Source organism: Centrocercus urophasianus, unplaced genomic scaffold (genome assembly GCF_019232065.1).
Source record: "Centrocercus urophasianus isolate 14NV4802_14NV808 unplaced genomic scaffold, USGS_Curo_1.0 seq_10, whole genome shotgun sequence".
Taxonomy (NCBI): Eukaryota; Metazoa; Chordata; class Aves; order Galliformes; family Phasianidae; genus Centrocercus; species Centrocercus urophasianus.
The window spans coordinates 27,316,176-27,341,689 of NW_024884142.1; the positions used below are offsets into that span (position 1 = coordinate 27,316,176).

The 25,514-nt window shown below is 36.4% G+C and overlaps 1 protein-coding gene across 4 annotated transcripts in view; it reads right to left on the reverse strand.

The window, feature by feature from the left end:
* The window catches only part of CEP162 (centrosomal protein 162), a 45,839-nt gene that overhangs the window by 13,682 nt on the left and 6,643 nt on the right, over positions 1–25,514 (reverse strand). For 2 of the 4 annotated variants that reach the window (XR_006169720.1, XM_042823624.1), the window contains exons 4-22: positions 23,901–24,039; positions 20,050–20,160; positions 14,386–14,532; positions 13,981–14,167; positions 13,189–13,238; positions 11,824–11,891; positions 11,129–11,156; positions 10,656–10,778; positions 9,773–9,964; positions 9,533–9,614; positions 8,380–8,644; positions 6,995–7,259; positions 5,188–5,321; positions 4,183–4,410; positions 3,634–3,771; positions 2,687–2,799; positions 1,726–1,831; positions 1,309–1,435; positions 226–389 (exon numbers count right to left, since the gene is read on the reverse strand). Coding sequence is in view for 3 of the 4 variants with exons in the window: in XM_042823624.1 (XP_042679558.1) it covers positions 226–389; positions 1,309–1,435; positions 1,726–1,831; positions 2,687–2,799; positions 3,634–3,771; positions 4,183–4,410; positions 5,188–5,321; positions 6,995–7,259; positions 8,380–8,644; positions 9,533–9,614; positions 9,773–9,964; positions 10,656–10,778; positions 11,129–11,156; positions 11,824–11,891; positions 13,189–13,238; positions 13,981–14,167; positions 14,386–14,532; positions 20,050–20,160; positions 23,901–24,039 (2,667 nt within the window). In the remaining variant the exon portion in view is untranslated. The remainder of the gene's footprint in view (positions 1–225; positions 390–1,308; positions 1,436–1,725; positions 1,832–2,686; positions 2,800–3,633; positions 3,772–4,182; positions 4,411–5,187; positions 5,322–6,994; positions 7,260–8,379; positions 8,645–9,532; positions 9,615–9,772; positions 9,965–10,655; positions 10,779–11,128; positions 11,157–11,823; positions 11,892–13,188; positions 13,239–13,980; positions 14,168–14,385; positions 14,533–20,049; positions 20,161–23,900; positions 24,040–25,514) is intronic. The other 2 variants (XM_042823636.1, XM_042823642.1) reach the window with 2 other exon arrangements.

The following is a 25,514-nucleotide window of genomic DNA, read 5'->3' on the forward strand; positions in this document are numbered from 1 at the left end:
CAATAAGTCCAATGCAAGCAGCAGAGGTTTAAGCATTTTAGATTTGCAATTCTGACTGCATATACAGTTATATCTGTTTTGAATATAAAGACACCCACATTTGGTTTAAAGGTTACGGTTTTTTCTTAAAAAAAGGCACGAGCATTATGGAGAACAAAATTACATTGCATTCATCAGTAGAAATCATTAGGTGCCAGCACCTTAAGTTATGCTAAATATTATCACCTCTTGTTTCAGTTTTTCAATTTCTTCTCTTGCATCTTTAAGACGGGCTGCATCTTTATCTAGAAGATCTTGATTTTCTGCATACCAATGAAGCCGCCTTTTTAGATGAAGAATTTCCTGCTTGTATGATTCTTCCATAACTTTAAATTCATGAGACTTCTCACCTACAAGAATAAAACTCTTACAATTATGTGTTGAAAATGTAATACATAATTCAATATATTTGAATGTGTTGGATAGTGAATACTATTTTAAGCACATTTCATACAAGAGCAAAATCAGGATTCTAAATGCAACACTACTAAAGAAAACAAAATCAGAGAATAATAATTCTCTCATATACAGTAATAGTCAATAGTTTACAGTTTACCACAGAAAGCATTTAAAACAGAATCCCTGTGAGATCTATTCTTGAATGCAGTTGTAGTAAATTTTCAGTAACGTGGATGACAGAATATAGAATATATACTTTGATATGCATCAACTGTACTCCTCCCACTTAACCATCAAGCATTCTGAGAAGAGCTCTTACAGCTCGTAACAAGTGTGATGCTTGATATGGGAAGTGAAAAAGGTCCAATTTCTGGGCCTCCTGATGGCAATCTGGAAAAAGTTTAGAAATGGAAAAATTCACAAGGCATAAATTAGGAGTAAAAATAGAACAAAGTTTAATAAGCACATCTAAATGGCAGAGTAAGAGGCAACACAGTAAATCTTTCCTTAGGAACAGAGGTGGCATAGAAAGGGAATCGTTTTGCCCTCTGAGAGATGGGCAAGTAATCAAGCTTAATAAGCAATAAAGAGTTTGGCTGGATACAAGAAAAGGAGAGTGCCAAAGATACAGTGGCCTCTCCTTCACTGTATGTTTTTATTAGACCTTTAAACAATATTTGGAAAAGGCCTAGATCACAGAATGGCCTGGGTTGAAAGGGACCACGACTATCACCTAGATTCAACCCACAAATAGACACATTAAATACATTTCACTAACTCATACTATATAAAGAAGCAAGTTTTAGTCACCTATTTTTCTAGTGAAGTAAAGAACAGGCACAAGTATTCAAGAAAATAAAGGTGTTTTACTTGATGTGGATGTAATCTGGACTTTTGCTAGATCTCTCTCTTTCTTTGCTTGCCCCAGGTCTAACTCAAGAGCTTGTTTATCTTGTTTAAGCCGTTTTACTTCTTCTCGTAATTTAGTTTCTTCTTTCTGAGTTTTAGAGGAAACAATAATATGAGAAAACACACACACACAAAACGCTGATCATGTTTTTTCACCATAGAATGATTAAGTTATGTTTGCATTGAACACATACTAGTTTTGGCATTATTCTCAAGCCTTGCTACAGCAGAAGTTAAGTTAAACACTATAAAATAAAGGCATGTCTTTAGGAAGCTTTGTTTGTACCACAATATGGAGGTTAGATGTTGGTTTCTTGTTTGTTTTTTGTTTTGTTTCTAAATCTGAACATTTGAAATACAGTTTTGGCATACACCTACCCGTGCTGCTCGAAGCTCTGAAATCAACTCTGTGAAACTTTGATTTCTGGTTAGTTCAGATTCCTGCACAATTTGTGACTGGATAGTAGTCCTTTCTATCTTTTCTCTAAAATAAAAAGAGGAAAAAGTCATGCAATATGGTGACTTGTGTCATGCGAGGGGGTGACAATGGCATACTAAAAAACAAGCACAGTATGCTCAAGATGATACTATAAAGTTAATTTGTGGAGGTTCAGACCAAAGCAAGAAGCAACCATGCCACACATCTCTATAAAAAACAGGAAAAGAAAAACAAAAAACAACAACAACAAAAAACACAGCTGTAAGCTGGAACCTGGTCACCTTGCACACTTTTTTGTTGGAACTACATGAAAGAAGGAAAGAAAACCTTCTCTGCACCAATGGAATTCATGTTTCCTTAGCAAAGACACCAGAAATGCACACAGTTGCTAATTTTTTTCCACTTATTATTAACACTGGACACAAATCTAACAGGATCTATAGAGCAGTGAATCTAATGGTTCCACCATTATCAAGATCTCCTGTGATTCCTCATCTACTATTAGTGTTTCAATAGCAACCAAACATTTTGACATCTGAGCAGAGACAAAAGCAGAGCAAGAGTAGTATATGCGTGAAACATTCTGATATGAGAAAAAATATTTGAATAGTGAAACATCCTGATATGAGAAAAAATATTTGAATTCTAACATTGGAATATTTCTCATATGGAAGGCTCTCACGTTCTCATAGCTCTCCAAGATCAGCAGGAAGACAAAGAATTTAAGTGTCCATAATCAACGTCAAACTACTATCAAAAAAAAAAGAAACCAAAACACTAAAACCACCAAACCAAGAATCACAAAACATGCATCCAACAGACTCTTCACTAATTCTCTTCATAAACAAAAATAATAATAGTAGCTGAAAAAATCTACATCAGATGTTTAATTAAGCCTACCTTAGGGCTATTAACTCAGACATTAAACACTGATTCTCCTTATACATTTGTTCCTCATTTTTTTTGTTTTGGATTTGCAGCTCTTTCATCTGTTTGTATAATCTCTCATTTTCCTAAAATGAGATAGACAAAGTTAACATCCATAGACAAAAAAAATTCATAACCACTGTTTTACCCAGTTCAATCTATGAATTGCACAGTCTGCCTTCTGAAACACCAAATGTTTTACTATCAAAATTTCCAAAATGGGTATCTTTACACTAAAGTATTTTACTGTGACCTCTAAAACTTTGTCCAAGTGCCTGCTTCCTCTGAATAATTACTCCTCCTGGGTCAGCTCCTTTGTGAAGTTATCCCAGCTGTATTCTCAAAGCATACAGTGGATGAGTGCTGATAGATCAAAGCTCAATCTGCCCATGTCTGATCTGGGAGCACAGATGGTCACTGCTTTGTAATGCTTACAGCCACACCAACAAGCCATTGCATGCAAACCATACTAAGAAATGCTGAACAGCACCTGGAAAATGGTTAAACTCACATACTTTATTTTTATTTATAGTTGCAAGTATTCAAAAGGATCATTAAGCTTGCATCATCTATTTCTGCATTTGACTAAGTTTATAAATCAGGCATGCTAACAAGATTTCCTAGCAATCAGCTGCTCCAAATCTATGAAAAAAACGCACATCTTAAAATAGAACCCTCTGGGCTTCCAATAATACTTAAAACCACACATTTTGTACTATATTTGGGGCAAAGAGTTGAGCTCAAACTAAACACGTACGAAACACTTTTAAATTGCACAACATATCTGGACCTATCACACCTACATTTCATCTGTGTTCTAGATAACAAGACAGCTATTTTCAATAGAATAGAAGTAACTGCTTGACAGCTTTTTTTCTGAGATAGGCTGGAACACAGCTAGAATATGCTGTGTGGTATACCTGTTGATAACCCTGAATAATGACCTCCTGATCTTCCATTTCTTTTCGTATTTGTGACAGTTTTTCTTCAGAGACAGGAACTGTTGCTGTATGATGGATCCATCTCTTCTCCTTAGACAGCTCTTCCATGCTTCTCAACTTTCAGAAAGAAACAGACAATATGCCACAGTATCCCAACATAAAGTACTTTCCCACTTTTCAACAAGTAGTATCCATTACTCTCTTACTCCTTTTGTTTTGGTTTTTTAAAACGGCTGTAAGAGCACATTAAACTTTTAAATACAAACATATAAACACATGAAAACCTGCTGAAGGACCCTTACAATGTTAAAGAATAAGTGAACTCAGGATAATGTAAAAAACATTACATCCTAATCATAGTAAATGTAGCAGTGGGTAAATATTTGTAAAAATAAATGTAAATACACTATTAGTTTCTATGTGTGGGTTATCTTCTTATTAGCAACTCACGTGAAGTAAGATGCATTTAATTTTCAGAAGCAACCCTTCTCACGTTCTATACTAATGGGACACAAAATGATAAAGTACCTTGCTCTGAAGAACATAGTTTTCTTGACCCAGCTGAGAAAGCTCTTTTTCATAATGTGTTTTCAGTTCTACTATCTTTGTCTCCATTTCTTTCTCCTTGTCTGAAACTGTGCTGGTTAGCTGTTGAATCAAATCACGTGCACTATTCAGGTCCTCCTCAGCAATTTGTGCTCGTCTTAGCAAACGTAGTTCCCTCTCACAACTTTTGACAGGAGAAACTGGTAAATCCTAGCAAAGAGAAATTCAGAGAACCATTACACCAAGTTGACTATTTACAGAAAATTCACCAGTTTCACTTAACCGGATTGTCTGGCTCTTAGAAACCATATAAGGCACCTGAAGAGAAAAATCCCATCATTCTAATTGCAAAACACCCTACATATTTTTCCTTTAATGAGATACTTTCCTATTTCTTAGATATGTGTGAAAATTTCTTAGATATGTGAGGAAAACAAAAGAAACTAGAAACAAACACTTCTGATATGAGGGCTATTGTACAGCCACTGGAGTTACTCATCCATTTTCTTGAAAAGCAGTAACAACTTAAGCACTCAGTGATACATTTTTATACAGTTAATATGGAAGAAAGCAAATCCATCATGGCACTGCAAATTCAGCCATCCTGGAGAAGTGAAAATATTCTATTAAATCATCAGTGCAACCCAGGTAGAAAAACAAATAGAAGTACCATTTCAGATCCTTAACAGAGTAATTTTTAATAACAATTTTACTTAGAAGTATGTCCATTTGTACAGCAAAATTTTGTTTTAGAAATCTATAAGCATTAAAAGTACACAGAACTACCAAGGCAGTAGAACTATCCAAACAATTAAAAACCAGTCTCAAACTTACAGATTCTAAAAGCAAAAATAAGTATTTGACTGAATAAGACTTTATTGAATATTTCAGCACTGGTCAATCCTGTTAATATTACTAAAAGTCTTGACAGGTGTGTAAACCAACTCGTATGTACTATAATTGGGAACATCACTAATTACTACTTACACGATGATGATGTCTGCAAGAATCCACAACTTGGTGTCCAAGATTATGAACTGACTGGTCAGACACAGCTCTGTTAATACCCTCCTTAAGTTCATTTGTTGCAGATCTTATTGTCCTTGTAGTAAATAAGGCTTCTTCATTTAGGCAGAAAGTACAATATAACAAGATTAAGTTTAGAATTTAAGTTTAGAATTCAACATCCTTAATAAAAATCTATTCATGTGATTCTCCAATAAGCATGCAATTTAAGTGTTTTACGACTTGTATGTCAGATTAAATATAGAAACTTCAGTGTAATCAGACAAAGAATATGAAGTGACCATCAGTTTTTTACACATGTGTATGTGTCATAGCCTGAAACACTCACTGACCTGGGGAAACGACCAGGTCAGCCCTGGGAGCACAGGTGAAGGCAATTCAGCTGTGCCACCCAATGTTGTGGAGCCTGGCTCCACCTCTCTTAGACCTCATTTAAGGGCTGACTGCCACTAAGGAAGGATCTTTTTTCAGGAGATTGCTCCCTAGTGGAGCTTTCCCCTGTGAACCTGGAATCTTTTGATAAAGCTTTTCCCTTCCCTTTTAGCACCTTTCTATCATGCTGATCCTCCTATTGTATTGAAAAAAAACCAGCTGCTGCCACGAAAAATGCAAGCATAATGAAACAAAAATCAAGAGAACAACTGAGATAAGTAGCTGGATAATAAATCCTTCATGAAATAAGATTTTTCTTCTGAAAAATAGACATTAGCTGCAATTGTCATTTTATTTCTGCCTGTAACAGTTTAATCTAAAAGCTCCTTCATCAGGATGTCATACACAGAAACAAGCAGTGATCATTTTCAAGATGAAATAACTTTTACAATGCTTACACCTCATATAGGTGCTTCCTTAGCACTGACAGTTAGGGAACTCTGTGCTTCAAAGCCATTCTCTTCCTAGCCTCTGCGGTCTCCTGTTGCAAGTAACTTCTGAACGTACCAAAAATTGCCTTGGATCATAGTACGGATACAGAGAGAAGAGTGTGTCTGAGCGAGGCTTAGTGGCCTCATCTCAGGACTCGTCTCTCTTCCATCGCCTCCATTTCCCTTCACACCTGCCTCATCTCCAGCTCCATTGCAATGCTTTAAGGGACAAGGGTCCCTTGGTTTGATGGCTGCCATTGAAGCATCTTCCTGAGATGGGCAACATAATCCTATAGTGGTTTTTCTAATGCTACCTGAAAGGTTTTGAAAAGCATAACAAGAAAGAAGTGTCCTAAACCCTGGGCATCTGGAAAGTTATTTTCCCATGCCTCACAGACTGGAAATATGACTTGGCGAAAGATGGTCAGCTTGCAATTTGATTTTCACTGTCCTCACTTTACTGTTCCTTAAAGCTACAACAAGAGACACAAACAGAAAAGAGGGCTTTTTAAAATAAAGTGCTTGTTTGGTATTAATGAAAAACAAAAAATAAATGAAAGAAGCTGAGAATAATAATTAATCCAGCATCACATGCATAAGCGTGTCAGCAAATCTTTGCATTTACTGTAATGAAACATGTAATATGTAGGTACATACTTTTGAACAGCAGCATCTACTGTTGTTTTCGTCATATTACTGAGCAATAGGTAAGTCTTAAACATAGTGGTAGTTTATATAGAGAAAAATAGAGGAAAAAATAGAGAAGTACTCAATCACATTTAGTTTTAGATTCTTCTGCACCACTACTTCAAAATGGAAATATACATATATTTAAATGTGAAGTATGAACAGCAAAGCTCTCTGGCCCTTACAAGTAAAATTCAGACCTCTTAAGATAGAATTACCTTTAGATCTTGCTCTATCTGCAGGACTTCCAGATTTCATAATGTTTTTTTTCAAAGTTTCTTTTGGTATTTTCCTTTCAGTAGCTGGCATGGACTGTTTTGAGTATGAAGTGGACTTCCCATATCCAGAACTTCTAACCACCCCGTGAGGACTATATGAAGACTTCTTTTTATGTAAAGGTGTTGTACTTCTGATATTCTTGAACATTTGTTTAGTTGTTGTTGATTCTGATTTTTCGTTCTTCAAGCAACAAGACTGCAGAACCTATGATAGAGCACATCTGTTTAGAACAGGTTTTAGGGCCCAGTGTGATCTGAAGTTAGATTTCACTGTTAGAAAAGCGTAGAACCAGTTTCCAGAATTATACAGCAGTAAGACTGCTGAGTAGGAGGGGACAAAAACAAAACAACCATGGGAAATAACTACTTTTAGACAAATGAATAACTTGAAATTATGAATAATTTATTACGCTTTCCTACTTCAGAAATACACATGTACTTTGCACTGGTTCTGTTGGATTGTTCTGTGAAGTTGCATTTTATTACAGGATCTCTAGCTTGCCAAAATAGGTAATTTTTCAGGTTATTTGACTGAAAATTAAATCACAGTGAACAGAAACTCAGCAATGAAGAGAGGAACAGCAGCAGGCAGAGGAACCCTCCAAAACTTCATCATTTAAAAATTAAGTATATGGCTCCTAAGACCAGCAAGTGAGAAAGTTTAGCCTGTTGTCACTGGTAGAAAATCCACCAGGATGAACCAACCAAACACAGCCCCTCCTCAATGCCTTGCAGGCTGAAGGGGCGACTGCCTAAAGGAGTGTGGGCTTAATTTAGGAGATGCAGGGAGAAGAGAATTTGGAGATTGTGGAAATCCTGTACTACAAATTAGGTAAAGGTGAGAACTAATATGGACTAGGTAGAAATAAGTGTAGAAAATAGACAAAAAACAAGAATAGAGAAGCCAGCCAGGGTTGCTGGCCAGCATTTTAGTCTGACTAAAAGCCTACATTTGATCAGTCTAATCTATGCTCTTACTGAATTGTATTTCTAACCACCCATTCTATAGGTATGGTCTCAGTTCTGAGCCTTGTGTGTGTTCCCTCCAGTAAGCAGACATGCTCATATTCAGAACTAGCTTGAGCTGGGGATGTAACTGCAGCAGCTTTGCAGCTTTAAGGCTGAGATTCTTCACATTGTGATGATCCCAAATTCTACTGCATGTGGATGCCTCTAAAAATAGCAACATGAAATTTTCAAGAAAAACAACACCACTCTTACTTCCTAAATGTCAGTGCATAACCAAATAACAGGCCAGCTAAAATTTTATACATTTTGAATGTATTTTCACATAAATTATATCAAACAGATTTTTTTTTTGTTACCTGTTCAGTTTTGCTGCCTTGTGAAAGCAGACAGTCTTGTATTACCTCTTCACTTAGCACATCAGGTTGTACTTCACTGGTCTGAATTTCTTTCTCAGTCATTCTCTGAAAGCTATCTTCATTTGCAGCTGTCTGTAGAAAGATGCTGTCTTCTCTGTTAAATTTTTCAAGTAAGCTTGCCTCCCAGACCGAATTATTTTGGTGCTCTTTATAGGGTAAGTGACTGACAAGTTCATTTACCATGCTGCCTATCACCTTCACGGGACTACAAGAGAAAGGAATAGGGTCATTTATATACAAGATTTTTGCCCTTTGCCTTTCTGCCACTCTGGAAAAAGCAGGCCATTTTCCCTTAGGTAGCATCTGTAAAAACTGCTCAAACTTGAAAGAATCACTAGGCTCTTCTTAAGAAAAACCATGCAGTTTTAGTTATAAAAACCAAAAAGACTAGGCTGAAGATTCACACTGTGAGAAGACTGTCTCTTGTTCAACAAGAGACATTTCCCAGCAGTAACTGTTTTTGCAGAGGCACCAGATTGGGCTGTAAGACAAACACTTGCAAGCATGTAGTCAGTGCTAGTAAAACAATGAATGGTAACTCCTGCAGAGTACACTTGCTTGTTAAGTTCCCAGAACCAATCTGCTAAGCAAAACCTGTTTCTGACAGCTCCAAGACCTCTACGTTATTTGCTACACACAAGCTGGTGTAAAGCAAAAGGAATTATGGAGTACAGGTTAGTTGGAATTACAAGAGTAAGCAATATAAAATGATGTGACCTTTTGCCAGACTGTAGAAGTTGGAGAATTAGGATAGGATGTGGGCTGAAACCCACATAGAGGGAAAGAGGCTGATGAGTAGAGGCCCTTAAAAGCCGAGATCTTACTTGTAACAGTTGCCAAGACAGAGAAAGACTCATCCAAAATGACTTGGCAAACATTGCTTCTTATCGTCTAAATAAACTTTGGACATCTCCATAACCAATTAATTGTATATTCCTTTTACAATTCATTGTAAAACACCATAATGCCAATGCAAATCATAATGAAATTTCAGTCTTTAACTTGGGGAAAAAAAACAGGCAAGTTGTTTTGTAAGCTGTTTATTCCACTAACAGTTAATGAGCTTAAGTTAATAAAATTCTGAAATAAATACCTTTCAGGTTCCAAATCAAAACATCTGGCATTATAGGGATCTCCTTTAATAGGTCTCATAAATTCTTCCACAGTAGGCAAACCTAATTAGTTCAAAATAACAAAATCATTTTTAAAAGTTCAGAAAATGCATTTGTAAAAAGGACATTGAAAAATGTTCCATAAATGTAAGTGTTAAAGATATTAATAGCTCACTTATTTTACATCTTGCAAAAAATATGCTTTCCATTGAGGTATTTACCTGACTCAGTAGTTGATGTGTTTTTTGAATAGAGATCATGATTTTGTGAAGTAACTTGTGGCAAGCATTTTGAAACGGCCATGGAAGAATCATGTATTTTTTGCTCATCAGTGTCTCCCAAAGACTGATTGACGTGATGATACGCACGGTGTAAGGCTTCAGTGTCACTGGTAGTTTCTCCATGCAAAGTGCCTGTGGAAAATGCAGCCTCATAACAGATACTATAGGACTTTCTGATTGGGAAGTAACACACCACGGTCTGTTTCAGTAACTGGCTTGGACTGTTAAGTGAGAACAGTGCTTTCCATTTCAGGAAAAGAAAAAATCTTTTCTACATAAATATAAATTATAGTATTATATTATTATAGTAATATAAATTACTATAAAAATAAAAAATTATCAAGTTAATTAGTACTTGATGTTATTGATTATTAATGCCAAATAGCCTTATCTGCAGCTTGCATGCCTTTCCTGCCCCAGCCCCCAGTATTTTTTTCCCCTCTAAAATTGATAGGGTATGCGAAACGACTATTTTAATAGATGCTATCACAATGTCATGCTCTGGATATCTCTTTGGGTACAATCTCAATATACTGTTTATTTTACAGTTATGTTAAACACTGACAAAGTAAAATTTTAGCCATACTGAACCGAAGGATATTATATTTAAATCAGACTGCAAGGCAGAAAGCAATTTTCCAGTAATCAAGGGTCAAGAGATGTGTTTCTGCTAAGAAGGCAGATTTTTTTTACTGAAACAGTTCCTCCTCCTCTCAAGATTAGTTAACAAAAGCCAAGGGCTTCATGATGACTGACAACCTAAAAACAAAGGAAGATACTAAGGAAATTCTTTTGTTTTGTTTTTTTCAAAAACAGCCTTTACCTGCTTCATTCATTTCAATTCCACTAACTTCTTGAGGCAGATCATTTTCACTTAGACCTACACCTGATGTTTCAGCAGCTTTCTGGAGTTCTGTAGTTGAATCTTGTGAATCAAGTAGTACAACTAAAAACCAAGAAGATAAGAGTTAAAACAATTTTCCTATTTATAGTCTATCTACACTATAGAACATTCTCTTAATGCTCTAGGTGGGCAAAAAAATGCCATATAAATAACTACAATGCCATTAATGGTATAACTCCAAATACCAGCATGAAAAGCACTAAGTAGAAAAATAAAACTTACATAGGTTATCACTTTGAAGTGCTAATAGATTTATTTTTAAGCATTTTGGCCCAACAGATTTCCAGTAAAACACAATAATATTAGGTTTTAAGTATCAAAATAATAAGTTCAGATCAAGTATCAGAAAGGTATATTTAATATTCTTCCACTGATTAAAGATTATATTTTACCTTTAGCCAGCATGCCAGCGTTTGGTTCCTATGAAAAATAAACAAACAGAACAATAGCACTTTTTGAATTTCAGGAAAAAAAGTATATCCAGACAAACTTCAAAAGCTGCTCCAAAATCTATGAACTAAAGCTGCTCTTCGGTGCTTCAAGCATATGCACTTTGCTAAAGCTCTCCTCTCTCAGCATTCTGTACTACAAAAGACCTCTCAGAAGTGACTGGGAACTAAATGCTACTCTGCATAAATGAAACAATATTTTTTGCACCTTCCTGGCTCACTTCTATCAGTGTAGATTTTGTATTCTCTGTCCAAATTGCTTCTCTATACAGATGTGAGGGGTCTGCGGCATCTGCTGGTGTACACCTCTCTAACAGCCCCAAGAGACAGATTCATCAATAGTCATCCTGAAGCTCCAGCCTGAGCTCATTATTTCTGGACTCTCAATACAGTTCTTCATTCAAAGGAGCAGTAAGCAGGCAACTTTGAGGAAATGCTTATAGTGACACGTCACACAGAAGAGTATATCCTTAATAAAACAATATAGACCCATGACCATAATATTCTTTTGGACAGTACACACAGTATGAGTTTAATATATTAATACTGCAGAAGTTTCATGATTCATGAATTAATATCAACATTTGGTATGTTACACTTCTCTTGAACACTTCAACTCCTGACATATTTTGATTTACCTGACTTTCTTCAGTTTTAAAGGCAGGATCAGCAGCTGTTTCTTCTTCAAAATCTTCACTGTAGCTGCCTAAAGAGTAAAATAAACATCAAACAGATGAAATATTCAGGGAAGATAAAGCAGTATGGGGAAAGCTATTTCCCTTCCCCAATCCCTAGGCTAAGAACATCTACTGCTGCTATTACTCTTTTTCAGAAGTTTTGATACTGTGCATGGTACAAAATCTACAAAAAAAAAAAATAAAAAAAAATCACATGTAACCTCTCCAAATTAAATTGAAGTTTGTCTTATGACCAGACATACTTCATCTACATCCCCTTGTGCCCTACAAACCATATTCTCCTACTTTGGGGTGAAATGATGCAAAGCCGCCACAGCACTTCTGCTGTAACTACCACGACTCCTTGCAATCTACAGAGAAATCAGGCTTTCAAGGAGAAAAGATTTCTTATGATTTACAAATAAGCCCTCTTAATATTCGGGAAATCTCCGGATTCTGGAATCTCTAAACAAGAGATCAAACTCAGATGTGAACAAAAATATGGAAGATGACAGCTAAAACGCTGGAGTATCTCAAACATTAAGAGCTATTTCAAAATCAGGGCCAGGTGTTTTTGTAAATCTTTGATGGACAGATTTATTCTTCTTTCCTCTTTCTCTTTCTGGCACTGTTCACAATATACTAAAATCCATTTCAAAAATCAAAAAAATATTTAAACAAAATTCAAAAGTAAACCCCAATACTCACCTATCTGTACACCAGCTGCACAGACATACTGTGTAAAGCTGATGCAAAAACTAGATAAATTCAGATTACATTAATTTTCATATCAACCTAAGCCTTACCCACAGCAGCAGGGAGATAGGGAAACAGAAGCTAGCTGGCTTACATATCACACTAAAAAAGGTTCACAGAGGATGCTGGCCTATCCTGTGAATCTGAAACCTACCAAGTGCTAAGCTGTTTTCTGCTTAGCAGGACAAGGCAACACCGAGAACAAAACAAGCTAAAAACCTGCAGTATCATTTCCCCTTTCCAGACCTTTGAATTCTAGACCTTTATATATTTTATTATTATGGATAATATATATATGATAAATATTATATAGTGTATATATATTAGATATATATATATATATAGTGGAATATATATATATGATATATATGTAATATGAAGAGTGTGCTTTCCTCTGATGTCCTGCTATGAAGACTTTGTGTTCAAATCGCAGTACCAATCCACAGATTGCATTGCTGCTATTGCTTAATGAAACTCTCATAATTAATAGCATACACAGTATAAAAAAGATAATAATAAATTTTTTTTAAAAAGCAAGATTTTTCGAGTGAACAGTTTAGAAACCATTACCACATTTCTCCTCAGGTGTGGATTCCACTGCTTTTTCACTTTTTTCATTTCTAAGAAACAAAATAAAAGTTTTACAGTCTCTTTTTGGAGAACAAGTATATAGGCATATTTAACTTATAAAACTTTACTGGCATTGCTAGTTCTAAGAAGTATCAGAAACTTGAATTTGTCCATCAGATTAAATTATAGGTAAGAAAGGTAAGTGTCAGCAGTTGTTAAAAATAAATATTTATATTTTTACAACACTCCATATTTCAAATTCCAATCCAACCCTTTAGGAATTACTTCCTTTCTGCATTCCTTTTGACATCTATACCAGATTCTCAGATAAAAATTTATCAGATCTGCTTCTTGCTCTGACATTGTAAATCTGCATTACCAAAAAAAAAAAAAAAAAAATTTTAAAAAAATAAAAAAACAACCAATGAACAAAATACAAAACAAAAAACATTCTCCTTTCTTTCCCCTTTCCAGAACTCTGACCTTCCAACTGCTGGAGTTCTCAAGTCATCATTCAGTTACACTTTACTACTACAAAGGTTAAATCAACTTGTAACTATTGAGCTGTACTGAAGATGTATACCTTCATCCACCTCCAAGCCTTGCCTTACTTCTTTCTCTTATTTATTGAGATCGCTTCCATCCTTGTATTTAAAAACAAGACCCACTACCTACACCCAAAGAAACCCACACAGGATCTTGTCCCACAAAATCTCAGTGGTCATTGTACTCAGACACCTAAGTCACACATGCCCACAACACAGTCTACAACTTTTCTTCCCTCCAAATTACCGTACAAATGGTGCTAACATTACAGAATCGCTGGAATTCAGCTCTTTATTTAATCTTGAATAATCAATAGGTGAGGAAGCTTCTTGTTCAAGTTTAGCAAAAAAGATCTCTTTTTCCTCTTGTTCTTCCAAGGTATCCAATCCAACTCCTGTATTACTTTGATTAGGAACAGAAGCTACAAAGGAATCTAAATGTGAAAACACAAAATAGTAACAGTTAACTACAGACAGACTCATAAAAACTTACCAATATCAAATTATCACAAATTACTTTAAGGAGTCTTCATAAGATGCTGCAGAGAGAAATGAAGGATCCCAACTTGCAATAAAATAGAGGAAATTGTTCATAATAATAACTTAGATTTAGACCTAACTAACATGAAACAGTTGCACTCTCAGTTCTCACCATTTGTTTCCAGGCTGTCTCTAGTTAATGAGAAAGCGACTCCATGACTCTTCCGAAGCTGCATCTTTTCTGGATGCATGTTTTCATCAGTCTCCCCTGTAAGCTGCAAAGCCTTGTTGACAGTGCTTTCGCTGGCTTCAAGGATTTCTAGAAGAAAAGTTGCAAAGGTTCTGACTATCATCTTAAAAGCTGTTTGTATGACACTTCAGTCATCTTCCAGAACTGCTTTTTTTTTACTTTTTTTTATTTGGGATCTTGTTACAGCTACGAAGGTGCACACTCACAGATCACATTCATCTAGCTTCAGTTTCTATTACACATAAACCTTATTTAATTAGTTTATCAGCCTATTGCATACATGGGATAAACACAACAACTGTAAAAACTGATTAACAGTACTCATGGAGAAGAGAACCCAGAACTTATTTGGTAAGAACACCCAGAATCTATTATTGCTCTGTTACAAGTCTATTAATTTCCTTTGATCTACTATCCCAATGAAAGTCAGACTTTGAAAAATTGCAGCCATTGCTTTAGTAGATATGTCTGTTGCAAAGCAAATGTTCTAGACAAAAAAAAAACAAAACACTTTTTTTAGAGTTCACTGAACCAATACATAGTTCTTCCATTCTGTATGCTTTTGCAACCGCAACGTGCAGTTGCTCTCCTTACTGTAACTTCAGTTCTAAGAGGGGTCAGCACCACTGTTATTACCTTACATGAAAATTCTGCTTTCAAACAGAATGCTGATGTATTTCATAGAATCATAGAATGGCTTGGGTTGAAAAGGACCTCAATGATCATCTAGTTTCAACCCCCTGCTGTGTGCAGGGTCTCCAACCACCAGACCAGGCTGCCCAGAGCCACATCCAGCCTGGCCTTGAATGCCTCCAGGGATGGGGCATCCACAACCTCCTTGGGCAGCCTGTTCCAGTGCGTAACCACCCTCTGTGTGAAAAACTTCCTGCTAATATCTAACCTAAACCTCCCCTGTCTCAGTTTACAACCATTCCCCCTTATCCTATCACTATCCACTCTTGTAAACAGCTGCCCCCCCTCCTGTTCATATGTTCCCTTCTAGTACTGGAAGGCCACAAGGAGGTCTCCCCAGAGCCTTCTCTTCTCTAAGCTAAATAAGCCCAGTTCCCTCAACTTTTCTTCACAGGAGGTTTAGGAGTATCTAGTTCTTTACAGAAAACTAAATGCTAAACATTGCAGTAAATTACTAGTTAAATAAACCATATCAAGTTTCTTCTGCTTGATCCTAAAACACACATTTATAGGCTTAAATTCTTAAACAGATTCTCTTAGGATGTAGGAAGAAAAACTGCTCATGTATTTTATGAGATGACTTCACAGCTCTCACAGAAAGGAGCAGAAAATGTATCTGTCTTTTCCAACATGAATCCCCAGTCAGCAAAATAAAAAAGGAGATGCATATATCGATAACTTCAGATCAAGATCACTATACAAGTCTTCCATGTGCTGATCAAGTGCTTCAGTTCTAAGTTAATCACTCTGCCCTTGTACAACTAAGTTATTCAAAGAAATGCCATATTTATCTAAATGAAAGACATTTTGCTACTACACTGAAGATGATAAAATGCAAAATTCAAGGTGTTGTACAAAGGATCAAAGCACAGACAGTCCATCTCTGATACCCAAATGCAGTAATTTAAAGTACAAGGGCTCCACTGAAAATTATACCTCCTATTCTATGATGTTGGCCCATGATGACAGAGGTGGATGCTGGTGGTATGGCAGTGAGGCTGAACCTTCCCACTCATACTCCGCTACATTTTGTTGCTGCCTGATAGATGGCAGCAGAGGGACAGTCTCATAAAATGGTGTCTATCATGAAAGTGCAGATGTAGCAAAGGTGCGTCACTGAATTCCTCCGTGTGGATAAAACAGTACCTGCTGAGATTCATTGACACTTGTTGAATGTTTATGGAGACCAAACAGTGTCTGTGAACACAGTGAGGTGGTTGGTGATGTGTTTCAGCAGCGGCAACAGTGGGTCACCTCCATGGGTGCAAACTTGAATGAGCGCAGTGTGCAGACAGCTTGTTCATTGTTGGTAAAAATGCATAGCTAACTATGCAATAGTTAGTTCAATAGCTATTGAAAAACAGAGTTTTGTAGCTGAGAATTTGCTCTATCAAACAGTATGACAGAATCATAGAATTGCTCAGGTTGGAAAAGACCTTAAAGATCAAGTCCAACCACAACCTTACAATACGATCCTAACTCTGTTGTTGCGCTCTTCATCATAGTTTTCATGGAGACAAATAGGAGGCAATACTTGAGGAGCAACCTACACAATCTACCCATATGGTGCTTTATCCTAGTTATCAAGCAAATGGGAGTCTGTTTTCAGGCAGCTCACAAGTTGCTTTACACAGCTTCATATTAGCTGCAGTCTCACCAGATCTCCAAGACCTTGTTTTTCAATGAGAGAATGTTAGCAGAGGCAAAGATAAGTTGTCGCAGCGCTTCCAGATAAGATTTACATGAAGAGAGACAGGAATATTCTTCAATTACATATTACAATAATTTTCAATGGAACAAAATTTTAAGGAAAAGCATTTTCCTTAGTTTTATTTTAGCTGTCTTAAACTCAGTGAACCAACAGAGTTGCACCTCTCTTTTAAGTTTTCATGGTTTTCTGTAAGCTAATACATGGAAGTATTTTTCTAGTTCAAACCAGACCAGAATTTTTCGGTGGAAAAGCTCTTTCCACTATAATTTGAGAATGAAATACTATTTTAGGGCCACTGAACTCTGTAACTCAGCCAACTCCCATCTCCCAGACACGTGTACCATATTACATAGGGATACATTCTACTGTTGTTACTGAAGAGAAGCACATCTTTTACTAGCCCTATGCAACTGGAACTCTGAGAAACCTACCAAACTTGGAAAAAATGTCAACTTGGTTGGATTTCAAAGTCTATTTTTTCACAGCCATTTTGAGCTGTTTGTATTTGTTAACCCTTGTGAAAATCACATTTTGGAGCAGCAGTTTCATATCACTACCCATATACTTGTGCTCTCAATTCTTGCACTATTTAGTCACACTTAAAATATGTGGTATTCTTTAAATTCCTGCTCCCTGGAGTCAGTTAAAATAAGAACCTAAGCTGCACTTAGTTTCTATTACAATTTGCACTTGTTTCTATTACATTTGCAAAGGAAAATGTAAGAACATAAATACCAAGCACACAAATCTACACATGACAATAAATGTCCATTTAAAATCTAACTTTTAATTCTTAAGCTGAGCAGGACTTACAGAATTGAGCACTTTTAACTTTTTAATATCACATAGAACACAATAAATTTGTTACCCTTAGGACTGTCAGAACCATCAGAAGTGAGGCTTCCTTCTTCTTTGTTTAAATACGAATCTTTCTTGTTCTTATGAAATTTTTCCAGCATTTCGAATTTAGACAAAGCCTTGCTCCGAGACACACTGGAAGAAGGTTTAGGGGCAACTACTTTTAAGCGTACACAAACATTTATGAGTTTTAATGCACAATGGACAGGGAATACAGAAAAATAAAGTGTGAGAATTCAAATTGCTACTTCTGAAAAAGTAATACAACTCAGTTTTTTGTAGATTGAATTACCTACAGTTTTGTAGCTATGTAAAAATTAAAGGGTTAGTACTTATCTATTCTGAAACTACAAATAGCTTCTACTCTTTAAATAAAGTAAGCAAAAAAACCCAACAAATTGCTAATTAGTTCTTTTTCCATACATACTTTGCATTCAAATAGACTGTTCTCGGAGCTCAATATGTACATTACTTGAAAGCAGAAAAAAATCAACACAACTATTTCAACACAAGATGTACTGTCCTACAAATCTCAAAAGAAAGCATCTAGATCGGTTAAAAGAAAAGCAGAAAAACTTAGGTAGATAAGATGTGAATTATTGCTCGCTTTACCTCAGGCTGTTAAAAAAACTGCACTTGTCCACTTAAACCCATTGGAGAACTTGCTTAGCCACTAAAATCAAATGCCTTCCATTCACATCACCAGTAATCAATTTTTACATATCAATACCAATGTTGAAAACTCTGCTTTCTCATGAAACTTAGATGACAGTCACACTCTACACTTCATACATCTCAGACTAGCTAGGTGCACAGTATGAGACTGACTTATCCAAAATTTCAAGTGTGTACTTGGTGGGAGGAAGCTTATAAACTGGACAATTCAGAGAAAAGTTCTTGGTTCCAGAATTAACAGAAATAACTCTTAGTACAGTTATCTTGACACAAAAGAGAGCAGAAGCTGCCTGAGGAATGTAGCCAGGTACTTCTTTTGTCTAGAAACAGGACTGTGGGAAGATATGAACCATGTAGAATGGCCTGGGTTGGAAGGGACCTCAAAGATCACATTGCTTTTCTGACCAGAAGGTAGCACAAATCAGACACAGGTAAGATGACTAAATGAAGTTGGTGAACATCTGGTAGACGCATGGCAAAAGTCAACATATAAAAAAATGTAGAAAAACACTTCCTGATACAACACCTAGGTTATTTATTCCCACGACTGATGTCCATCGTGAGGCATCACTTATCCAGCTTCACATTCTCTCATATCTACTGAGAAACCAGAAGGGCTGACAGTGCGTAGTCTGTTGGAAGCAATAAAAAAAAACCCAAGGCCTTCCAAAACAGTGATTTGAAATAAGTGCCAAACTCCTTATACAGCTCATATTTCAAATATTAAGCCTAATTCAAGGCATAGAGTCAATTTTTGTGTTTATCTCCCAGACCGAGATGCTTTATACACATTTTGTGCAAAGGAGGCTTAGGAAAACAGGATGTACTCTCTAGAAAGGTAACATAAGGAAAATGTTCTATAAGCTACACAGTCACAAACATCATCTAAAGACCAAGTGCCAATTATTTCTTTGTCATCCAAAATATTATTGAATCTTCTTGAATTCAACACCAAAGCTGTATTTAACCTTATATGTCACACTAATTGCTACTGTACTTTACACATAAATATTTCACAGAGCAACAATTATAATTTTTAATTATTCTTTGGAGTTTCTTCTCAGATAGCATAAAGATAGTTACTTAACATAACAGGTTGAATGTGATATTACATCAATTAAAATGATCCTGCAAATTAAAAAAATTGAATTTGTCATTAAGACACCAACTGTACTGTTCCCACTTCAGGGCACCATGCACAGAGCAACCCGCTGCTCAGCAGGGGGAAAATAATCATATCAATAGAAAGTGCATATAATACTTATGCAGATTGGAGTCTTTCAGCTTAAACAAACAGAACAGTGAATATTACTATTTCTCCAATATAAAATACAGAGAAGATATTTTCTATTTACTAACAATACTGATCTTAGTTAAGACGCTCAGTTACTTTCCTTCATTTCCTTATATTCACCACTGTCTGTCTGCCTACATCACTACTGACAGTGATGTACGATGCAGCAACAGTAAAGCAAAGCTTCACATACCTACTGGTTTATTCAGGAAATGACAAATCAATTAAATGGCAGCTTGCTATCATGAGAAAACTATGGCCAAAAATTCTGCAAAGGATTTTCTACGGGAAAAGCACTAGTAATATAAAGTTGCTATTAAATTAACTGAACAAAACATAAAATTTAATAAAATACCAGACTGGAAATCAGAACGAGGAATCTTTTGTTCACTATTCTCCACTACTTCATCATGGATCTCCATCCTTTCCTTCTTATCTCTCAGTTTAACAAATCTTGTTTGGAAATCTTGAAAAGTGAGACAAACAGCAAGAAGAGACAGGCAAGTGTTAAGACAGGACAGGAGTTCTGATTATCCAATTTATCTATCGTTTAAATGACAAAAGCAAATAGACATTACATTAGCTACAGGAAGGTCTTTAACTTCTCAAATTTGGAAGACAGTATCCTGAATCATAATTTATACATTTCAGCCTAGAGCTGAAAAACAGACTTCAAACGTGTCTAGGATAATAAGCAGAGTAATTTGAAAATGTACTTTATTCCACTTAGCTGAATGAACAGAAACAATTTACTCAGGTTACTATCAAACTATAAAACTAAGTGAAAACAGGTGATTAGTGTAAACTTTTACTTATTTTCCAGCATTTCTGCAATACATGCCTTGGAAAAATCAGCCAGATAACAACTAAATGCATAGTATATTTAGTCCTCCAATCACTTGTATTACATCTTTCTAGAATGCACAATATAGGTACTGACGTTGCAGAAAAAAATGTAGCAGGAAGTAGGAGAAAATGAAAACCCCAAAATAGAGACAACCTTGGTGCATCATTCAAGCTAGTTAGCCAGGCTTTGTACCTTATTAACATCACAATATCTCTCTATGTTGTAACCCAACAACATGAACTCATATGGAGCTAGCTCACGTATTTGTAATGCTACACTGTGGTGAAGGAGAGATTCATACATTTACTTAAATTTGATTCAAGAGAACAAAATACTTTGAGAATAATATTTATTAACAGGCTGTCAGGTAACGTAAGAGTATTATCTGCAAACCAATGCAGAGGTTCAAGCCTGCAAGAATACACAAGAATCTGAAAAGTTTTGAAGAATGCCAATTTTACACTATTCCAAATTTATATCCAGCTAACGTCCTTACTTGTTATCACCACAGCAACATTATTGCTTCAGTGGGACAATTATTTTGGTATTCCTCACAATAACACAATCTGTCATTTTAAACCTCTGCAAAAGTTATCTACACAAATGAAAATCATAAAATAGCTTGTAGTGTGCACACACAGAAATCAGCCCTTTATGTAGGGGATTTATCACTCTCGACTTTACCAACATACAAGCTGTCTACTTTTATGACTGCAGAGGAAAACTGAGCTCATAGTGAAGGTGCCTAAATGACCTCTGCAAAGTGAACTCCGTTGCATCCAAACTTTAACTAGCAAAATGGCATCTCTTATAGTGCAGGCTACTTCTCTGCTGTGCAGTTCACAATCTATCACAGGCTAGGCTAATGCAACTGGTACTATTTGTGAGTGCCCAGTGTGACAAACATAGCCCTTTCCCCATGAGATGACACGATTAGGAACTATGTTTCATGACACAGAGATATATTCTCTTTTGGAAAGGAGCACCAACAAGCTTTTCTAGGAAAACTTGAAGGCCTCTCTGTTTTAAAATTCTGAAGTACTAGGTGGCATATGGCTTAATGTACATGACCCACAAGTGCAGATATCAATACCCAGGAGGAGGACAGATGTGCAGACGAAATAAAAACTATCAGGCTGGCAAAGACAGAGTTCAGAGAAGACTTCAGTGCAGAGATCCACCTTATTTTCCTTACATTCATAAGTAATCTCAGTTTTATTAAGTCCAACTGCCAAGACACATTGGACATCTGAATCAAAACCCATTATGCACAGATTACTTATGACTCCCTCTGAGAAAATAAGCCAGCCCCTCAAGAAAAACATGAATATGCCTGCTTCTTCCGCAGGTAAATGGATTCCATATTTAGAAAACAGGGTAGATTTCTCTTTAAATATTTGCATGTTGAAGAAGAAGCTTGTTTTAAAGAAACCTCACCCAGTTTACCAGAACTGTATGATTTATACGTTAACTAACTGCAGATCAGGAATGCTTCCATTCCATACCTCTAGTTAAATTACAGGGCCTCTAAGATATCCTTGGCTTAAAAAATAAAACCAATTGAGTTGGTTAGGACAGGAACAACTTGACATTATCACATAACTACTTATGCTGCTTTGTAGTTGTACTTAAACCGCACAAGAACTGTCCTCCAAAATGTCTAATTACTCTGCCCTTAGAGTACCTATTCCAGTACTTCTGGTTGAAATAACTGGAGAAACATCAGAGTGCTCTGTGGGCTGCCTCGAGCATCTCAGAAAAAAATGGATGCTAACTTCTAGACACCTCTGAAAATTTTCATTTATAAAAAGAAGAGAAATAAGGTCATTATAACCTCTTACTTCTCCTACCCTGGCTGGCAAGAACACTCTGACCTTCAGTTTCTCTGAAAAGGGATAAAAAAACCTATCTCATAACCACCATAACTGCCTTGCACTGCCTGACAGGAGCTCTCTCATGTTCACTGGAGTTCTCCAGCAATATCTTAAAAGCCAGAGATACATAGAGTCTAGATAACACCTATTAAGGCTATGCCTAGATGACACAATTTCTGACTAAGATTTGTCTCTGAGTTACAGCAGTGCTAACAGGACAGACCTCTACTTAAAATTAGAAGGCTTCCAGCAATACCTTAACCTCATCATATGAAAACATGATTTGTGGGACTGTTAAGCTCCACAGAATCACAGAATGGCCAGGGTTGGAAGGGACCTCAAGGATCATGAATCTCCAACCCCCTGCCACATGCAGGGCCACCAACCTCCACGTTTAATGCTAAACCAGGCTGCCCAGGGCCCCATCCAACCTGGCCTTGAACACCTCCAAGGATGGGGCATCCACAACCTCTCTGGGCAGCCTGTTCCAGCACCTCATCACTCTCTGGGTAAAGAATTTCCCCCTGATGTCCAACCTAAATCTCCCCTCCCTCAACTTAAAACCATTTCCCCTCGTCCTACACATATCAACACTTTTAAAGAGTTGACTCCCCTCCTGTTTGTAGGCTCCCTTCAGGTATTGATAGGCTGCAATGAGGTCACCCCGCAGTCTTCTTTTCTCCAGGCTGAACAAGCCCAGCTCCCTCAGCCTGTCCTCATAGGGGAGGTGCTCCAGTCCTCTGCTTATCCTCGTGGCCCTCCTCTGGACCCTCTCCAACAGCTCCCTGTCTTTTTTGTACTGCGGGCTCCACACTTGGATGCAGTATTCCAGATGGGGCCTCACAAGAGCAGAGTGCAAGCTCCAGTTGCAAATTATTCAAATCATGAAAATAAGAAGCCACTAATTATTACAATAATAATATGCAATCACACTGTGGAAACTCTGTATTCCTGTAGTTTATTACCAAAGAGGAAAAAAATGATGGCGTCGAAACCTAGAGGTGGAAAGGCTGCAAACAGTATTTTCTTCTGTAACTGCATGATCAAGTAAATACTGAACCAGCAGCCACGTTGTCACAGCCCTTTTTCCCTTAAGCTGTGGCTTATGGCAAGGGAAATGCTGAGTACTGACAGCAGTATGTGTTTTAAACAGCTGCTGTTGTTATTTCAGTCTTTATGAGGAACAGGTTGGTTACAAAAGAAATCCACAAATATTTTAGTTGAAATCCTAAGCTACATTTTCTAATTACTATACTCTATTTACTGTTTACAAGTTTCAGTAAATTGAAAACTATAAGAAAAAAAAACAAAAAAACAGCAGAAACCCTTCTCACAGTTGGAATATGATCTCTTTTTAAAAGAAAGATGTGATTACATTTGAGTTTTATCATTTGCAATAGTGTTCCAAAGTAACAACTCCATTGTGAAAAGAAAGAACTAGCCCGACCCCCTGTGGCCAAAAAACTACAGAACTACGTTATTTACCACCATCATCCAAATCTTCCTCACACAGCCACCACGGCACTGCATCCTTTTGCTTTGTTTCTTTTTTCCTGGGCAGTCCCAATGTCTCAAGAACGCTGGACTTCTTTTCTGAATTTCCAGGTGAATCGTCTGAAAGAGACTGAGTCAATTGCATACAAGATTAAAGACAGTTTTCACATTTTCTCACTGTTTAATTGTATTTCAGCCACACTGTTCTTCAACGTCAGACTTTAGCTGACTGTCTTTGTTCCCTACTACCTGCCTTTTTTGCATATGCCTATATAATTGAGTAAAAAGACAACAATCATATTTATGTGTATCAGTACTGCATTTAATACAGTAAGTTCACTGTCAGAATCTGCAAGTCTTAAAAGTTAACTTCTTAGTAGAGCGTATGTATTCATATCTTAGTTCAATATACAAGCAGGCAAAATCCTGCCTACATCCCTAAATATTAAATAAAAAGCATGGAAAAAAAAAAAAGATACAGTAGAGTAAAACCTACTTTGCTTTGCCAGCCTTTTAATGTGAGCATTATTAATATTCTAAAAATGAATTTTCACAAGCAACTTCCTAGCTCCCAGCAAATTGAATTTCAGAAATGCACTTTGTGCTTTCTCTTCCTGGAAATCAATAGAAATGCCAGAACTATTCCAAGCTGACTGCTATTAAGCTTCTGCATGCATTTTTCAGTTATCTATATTGATTCCAAATGATGGCTGACTTACAGTGAAGACAAAAAAAAACAACAACCCAACAATATCCTAAAAATGTAAATTGCTAAAGAGTAACAAGAAGGAAATATGCTTCATAATACAACAACACTTTTCTGACATGGTACAACTTTAAGAAAATTAATAAAAATAATAAATAATAATAAAATCTCTGGTCCTCTTTCTTAATACAGCTCTCTGTGGCCTATGGCAGTACCCAGTTAGCTGTCCAGACATCCAATATAAAATATATTTGTGCACAAAATAAACCTTAAGCTACACAGGAAGCCTGACACTTCCAGTCTTTTTCCTTCTTTGGCAGAATCCTGCTTTCTCTCTCTATCTGCACTACCAGTACCAAAGATTAAAAGAATTACTCCAGCACACTGCAGCCTTTTGTGTTACAGTCTTTGTGCTTAAATTCAGTGAGCATAAGGTTAAGGGGTGTGACATACTGCTTATTTTCATCCTAGGTTTTTAGTTGTCATTTTCAAAATCAATTGTCCTAAAATGTTAGAGAATGCAGTAAACAAAGTCACCAAAATCCACAAAGAATTCACATATGAAATGCATCTTAAGGCAAAATTTCAAAAGCTTTACTTTTCTAATAGTCACAAATAAGAAAATGTGAGAGCACAAACAGTTCTAGAAGCAACAGGACTGCACATGCTTAGCATGTAAAGTGAAATAGGTTATTTTATTAAAGTTATCTTCTGTAGACCAATGTGTGACACTTGTGTATAACAAACATTACTGCAAAATTACTCTGTATCTAAGGGCTCAATGTATATGCACCTCACAGGAACATCAGTAAATCAAACATCAATCCTCCAAAGGCACTGTGTGAGAGAAAAAAGAAAAAAAATAAACAACCACAATCTGACCAATGCCTCTGACCAAA